The 6,428-nt window shown below is 38.2% G+C and overlaps 1 protein-coding gene across 1 annotated transcript in view; it reads right to left on the bottom strand.

Annotated features, from left to right (window-relative positions):
* Positions 1 to 396: 396 nt before the first annotated feature.
* sema3c (sema domain, immunoglobulin domain (Ig), short basic domain, secreted, (semaphorin) 3C) overlaps positions 397 to 6,428 on the bottom strand; it is an 81,935-nt gene continuing 75,903 nt past the window's right edge. Inside the window, exons 17-18 of the mRNA XM_088346666.1 lie at positions 5,524 to 5,654; positions 397 to 3,479 (exon numbers count right to left, since the gene is read on the bottom strand). Coding sequence (XP_088202792.1) covers positions 3,057 to 3,479; positions 5,524 to 5,654 — 554 coding nt within the window. The 3' untranslated portion in view covers positions 397 to 3,056. The remainder of the gene's footprint in view (positions 3,480 to 5,523; positions 5,655 to 6,428) is intronic.

Genomic DNA, 6,428 nt, shown 5'->3' with positions numbered 1-6,428 from the left:
GGCCAAATTCAAGAACTTTCAAGGACAATTTTTCAATTTCTCCGGTATTATTCAAAGAAAAAAATTGGTGTGAATCATATATTTTGCAGAACCATGGATGGATCTGTGAATTACATTGGCGACTTTTATTCTTGTTAGGTTATTTATTCAAGGGATAGTGTGTAATATTTTGTGCCTCTTAGTGGTACAAAAAAGTTTCATTCAGAAAAAACAATAAATGAAAATTGATATGTAACCATTTCTCTAATACACATTTCATAGTGCCCTGTTAAAGCGTAGCATGCAGGTGTCCTCTTGGGCGACGGCGCTTCATAAGTCGATACCCTTCAAACTAATGCCAGTTGCAGTTAATCGCAAAGGAAGCAGAAACGTGATGGTAAAGAAATGCCCCCAGAGAGCAGTGTCAGTGTCATTTTTAAGCAAAATTGTTGAGAAACATGGCAACAATTTCAAGGGTTTACAAGAACTTCACCCAAAATTCAAGCACTTTTCCATCCATGAAAAAACAACAAAATTGAAGAATTTGCAAGAAATTCAAACACCCGTATGAACCCTGTAACTAGCGCTAGCTGAACATCCAAAAGAATCTCCCCAGAAATGCTATTATGACTACAAATACAGGTCAATTGTCAGTGTATGTTTACTCAATGAAACTTAAAATGAGTTATGTTGCCATTAGCATGTTAGCATCTAATCTCACGGGAAACTGTAACCTAACAACATTTATTCCGGCAACAAATCCCTCGAAAAAATAGAAAGGCTTTCTTACATCGGGCTTCGAAAAACATGCCGTTTTCCACTGAAGATTTGCAAAACAAAAAAATGATTACATTCAAAATAAGTCCCTGCGAATGGCAGATGCAGTCGTATTTACACGGACTAAATAGCGTATTCACATTAAATAAACGCAATCTGTATCTACACGACGGTCTCACAACTTTTCAAACCTTTTTTGGTTTAGCGTGGATGAAAGCACAACTGAAAATAATGTGCTACCTTGAGGGTTCTCAAACTAAGGGTGGGGGGAAGTGGACGTTCTGGATATCTTGAGGGGGGCCTGAAAAGAATTACAATTACTTGATAAACTGTACTATGTCATCTTTTTAACAGTGTGATGACACAATTACAGGGTTTGTACACCTTTTTCAAGGCCAATTTCAATCAACTTTTAAGGACTTTCAGAGCTTATTTTCCCAGTACCGGCATGTTGGTCTCTACCCTGTCCTCTAGGGCGTGACGTGTAAGAGGTGGTGGTGCTTCACATGACGCCATAAAAACTAATGCCAGCTGCTGTGAGTCACGAGGAAAGAAATGCAATGGCAAAGCGGAGCCACCAGAGCATGTCGGCATCATTTCTAAGCAAACTTGATGTAATTTTCTTCTATTAATGCATGGTCTATCAAGTCCGACTGCCAGGAAACAATTATAAGCATTTACAAGCACTTCACCCAAAAATACAAGCTCTTTCAAACCTTGAAAACATGACATTTAAATTCAAGCATTTTCAAGAATTTTAAGCACCTGTACGAACCATGCAATTACTTTTCAATGACTTCATTTGAGTCACTCATTTTTTATAGAGCAAATATTGTTAGTATTTATTCTGGGAGTTGCAGAAGAATCTAGAAAGAGGATAATAGTATATATCCCAGAATAAAAGGTACAATTTAGCAATCATTGAAATTACACTTACTGAATTCTTGCAGAATGCATTTAGGTCATAATTTTTTGTTTTTCTAAGGATTCCATCTAAAGTTCTAAAAAGGTTAAACTCTAAAACACTTAAAACAAATCCTTAAAAATTAAAAACCTATCTATCTATCTATCTATCTATCTATCTATCTATCTATCTATCTATCTATCTATCAGTACCTCCATCCATCCATCCATCCATCCATCCATCCATCCATCTATCCTACTTTAAAAATCCTGATTTGTGTTTGTTTGTATGTGACTTATAGCCTCCGAAATACCTAAACACATTTCTTTGTAAATTTAAACAGTTGTAAGTAAAGCCTCTGCGAGTGTCTTTAGCTAGGTTTCTTGCGCACCTGCAAAAAATATAAACTAAATCAATAAACATCTGCTTTCTTGGCATCTGCTTTTCTGGGGTCTCTACCGCCCTCTGGTGGTCAAATTAGGCACTGCTGCTCCCAAGCAGCCAAGTCTAATCTTCTATCAGCATGGCCATTTTGCTTGTCTGATTATGTTTCAATATATTTCTTTTAGAGATAAGATGGGGTCTAAAAAAATGTAGCCTAACAAATTAATTTGATTTGATGGGCCGAGCCTGAAACAAACCTACATTTAATTTGTGAGGACTCAAGAGAAGCAAGAGGGGTAGTCCTACGAGCCTGCGGATGCGGGCTGCTTTGCGTGAGATGGGGACGGAATCCATTGCGTGAATCCTCCAGAGATCAAAAGAAACAAAGAACAATGACGTGTGGATGATAATAACTAAAAAATAGGTAAGCCAGCAAGAAGCTGAACCCGACCCGAATTAGAACGCAATGTTTGAGATGTTTGGCCCAACTCAAATTTCGGGCTGGGCTCGGGCTCAAGATCTCACCTATAAATTCTTAGGTTAACAGTAGCGTCAGTTATCTTCAATACACTATATGGGGCATTTAAAAAAAAACAAACATTCCATCGGCCCTTGGCTTGTGGTAACATTTTCGATTCGCTTCTCTATCCATTTGACTTTGAAACCCCTGCTTTACATAATGTTCTAACATGTAACTTATTCAAAGGACATTCAGGCGTTTTAATTCCTCCCCAGCCCACCAAATGTTTGAGAACCCCTTCTGTACCCTGATGAAAATCTGTAGATTATGAACTATGAGCATGCGTCACAGAAATAAATATTTGCACATTTTGATGTGGGTTGCTATGCAGCTTTGGAAACGCTGATTTGGCAGCACTTTTCCCTAAGAGTCAAGCATGCATTCGTTTTCTTTTCACGCTTTCGAGCTTTCCTCGCCGACCGGCACGAGGAGATCTACTGGTTTTACTGGTGGAGCCCTAGCGACCTTCTGTTTAGTGTCCTGTCCTGCCAATCACTCCTCTGGCAGCTGATTACGCCGGTTGCGGCTCTTCCGGCGATCCAGCAGTGGCTTAAGCTTGGCCAAGTCCCCCCTTAGGGGTCCCGGTGGCGGGTGCGAGATGCTCTTCTGCTGCTCCAGGAACTCCTTCCTTTCCTTCCTCTCCTTGCAGTACTGTTGCACGGCAAGGCTCTCAGCCGGGCTGAAGGCCTCTAGTAGCGCTTTTGGGTTCGCCGACGACCACAACCACGGCGTACGTCCTCTTTGGGTAAGCGAGCTTGCAGCGGCGGCGCTCAAGACCCGCAGGCGGATCTTGGCCACGGTGCGCTTGAAGTTGTTTTCGGTGGTCAGGCAGTAGTAAAGACCCTCGTCGGACGGCTGGGCTGAGCGGATGAGGAGGCCGTGCTCCGTGGACAGCACGCGCTCGCTCAGCTTTACCTGAGGTTCAGAAAAAGAACAGGCAGGATTCATACACTTTCAACTTTCAAAAGCTTCCAAAAACTTTCAAAAACTTTCAAAGTTGATTCTCCAGTACCATCAAAAAAAGAAAGAATACATTTTTATGTTGTTAATAATAATTATGATTGAATAATTGTCCTTATAATAATTATTGTTGATCCCACCAACACTAACGGTATATATATATATACCAGTATATATATATATATATATATATATATATATATATATATATATATATATATATATATATATATATATATATATATAGATAGATAGATAGATAGATAGATAGATAGATAGATAGATAGGTAGATAGAAATATTGTATTGGTTTTTTAAATGAAGGGCTTTTTTACCACAAGAAGGTGCTAAATATACACACTGTCCCTTTAAGTCGTTGTATTTCTAAATCAGACCAAATAGTAATTTACTTTCAAAAGACACTTTCCAAAAGATTAAATATTGTTTAATGACTCAAGCAGCTCTGTTATAAAGTTTGTTTTTATTTCAATAATATTCAGTACAAATGTATTATTTTACACACGTATTCATAAATGTATACATTCATTTTTTCATTTCTTTCAAAACTATCTTTAGTTTATCATTTTTATTCTGTGCATGTTATTTGTTTGTATATTACTTTTGGGAAATTATTTCGGATTTTTATTATTTTGATTGAAATGTTCATTTTGCATTAATTCTACTTTATTTTATTTTATTCTACCATGTGTTTTTATGCTATACATTTTGTTGTAATTGAACATGCTTTTTTTAAAATTGATCAGACTGAACCATTTTGGTGTCTTATCTTATGTACATCTTTAAAATATTGAGTTGCTAACACCAAACCACTTTTTTTATTGCATTTTTGTAAATAATACTTAAGCTTCCTAGCGTCGTTACCCATATACGATAATTTCAAATGTTTCCTTATTTTTGTAGTCTCGATGTTCTGCTATATTTTTTCTATGGCTTGTTAAAAAAAACACACTTGCGTGCGTCACACTGGCATAAGTCTGAGCAAGATATCCTACTGTTAGATAGATAGATAAAGAGAGAGATATAGGAATTATGGCTCTTTTCATAAATATTATAAGGCTCAGATATAAGATTCTTTACATGCAAATAGCTCCTATAGCGTTCCTATTCAGATAAGCTCAGCGCAGAGATTGGTACGTGCAAGGCCAACATAACGCTAGCATCGTGATTAGTTCAGTCCAGTATATGAAGGGCACAGCCCCAAATACAGTTTCCAGTTGAGGTGTCACCAACAGACCTCGTTTCGGCTATACATTGCTGAGAAATCCTGTATATGGAAGCTCATTAATCAATGTATATTTACTGTTAAGACACTTCATGATGAAAACCCACAAAACAATATGTAAACACCAAAAATGCCAGCCAAGCACACAGTGCAATTTGAATGGGTGAGCAGTAGGGTTTGGTGACGCACCGTCTGCACCGCAGGTAAATATGCAGGTATCCTCGATTTTTTTAGATTTTTACAAAATAACTCTGCTTGCACCTTGTTTTGAAGCCATTAATTATGATAAAAATTAAGGTCAAAATGATCCTCAACGATCTTAAGTAACTGCGAAAGGGAGACAAGTTTAAAGTGGTACATTTGTTGACATTTGGGACACAGGCTTTGGCATTTTTCTTATTTCCTAAATTTGATCAAATAATCTAACGTCACACAGTGAAATAAACTATGCTGAATAATTAGATTTTGTCTGGAGAGCGGATTTGGTGGTTTTGCTGAATTTTGTCTTAAAATTTATGGTGTTCCTCTCTCTCAAAAAAAATAAACAAAGAAAATCAAAACATTTTGATAGTAGGTTCCTTGGGTCAAAAAGGGTCCATACCCCTGCTATACGTGTTTTCTTCCTTTATAAAGCTTTTTTTGCTGCTCCAAACATGTTATTAGTATTATATTTTGGTTCAATAAGGCTCTCTTCATTTTGGGTTATATTTCTCTGTCCTATAAGGTTCATGTGTCAAAATATGGACTTTTTCCTGACCTCTTTTCTCCTATCGTTGTCCCTGTGAATGAGCCAGCGGATGGAGGCCTGAGGCGGTTTGGGCAGACACTCCAAGAAGGTTGTGTTGTTTCGTACTCCGTACTGCGTCAACTCTGCTGCATTTCTGTACGCTGACACAAAAATGCACAACCTTTCAAACAATCACCATGAAAAGCTTGATTTTTCACTGGATTGAGTTATTTTTTTGTCTGCTTCACATAAACCTAAAAAAAATGCTAAATATTCATTTTTTCAACATTCCTCTGAAAGGACTTTCAAACTCTAAGAGACATATATTTGTCCAGCTCAGCATATAATTCTGTAACTTTTGTTAGAATTTACTTTTTTTATTGTCATTCTTTGTAACAATGCACACAGAACGAAATGTCGATACACCTGACCCGTACAGTTAAACTGTAGCGAGCCGATGCAGCCGCAGCCAAACAGGGCGCAGCCATTTTAGTCATTAGGTGACCAAACCCCCCAACTCCAACCCTTAATGCCGAGCGCCAAGCAGGGAGGCAATGAGTACCAATGTTGTAAGTCTTAGGTATGACTCGGCCGAGGTTTGAACCAGCGACCTCCCAGTCTCAGAGCGGGCGCCCTACCATCTAGGCTACCGAGCTGGTAAATTACTTCACACATGAAATAGGCCAGATATGTCCCTTGTTACAGTGCATAGCAGTAAAAGGGGATATTAATAGGGGGGGATGGGCTCCAGCAACCCCGCGACCCTACTGAGGATAAGCGGTGCAGAAAATGGATGGATGGATGGAAGTTAATCGAACATGATTGAGGTCATAGCATTTTAGTGAACTTGTACTGCAATCGGAGTCATTTATTTAAAATAACTTTATCCTGCATACATATCACTGTGTTCTATAGTAGAGGGTAGTTAAGCATTC

The sequence above is a fragment of the Urocampus carinirostris genome, chromosome 11, assembly GCF_059441175.1.
Source record: "Urocampus carinirostris isolate Australia breed hairy pipefish chromosome 11, RoL_Ucar_1.0, whole genome shotgun sequence".
NCBI classification, from domain to species: domain Eukaryota; kingdom Metazoa; phylum Chordata; class Actinopteri; order Syngnathiformes; family Syngnathidae; genus Urocampus; species Urocampus carinirostris.
The sequence above is the reverse complement of the archived record's forward strand: the minus strand, read 5'-3'. Positions and strand labels throughout refer to the sequence as shown.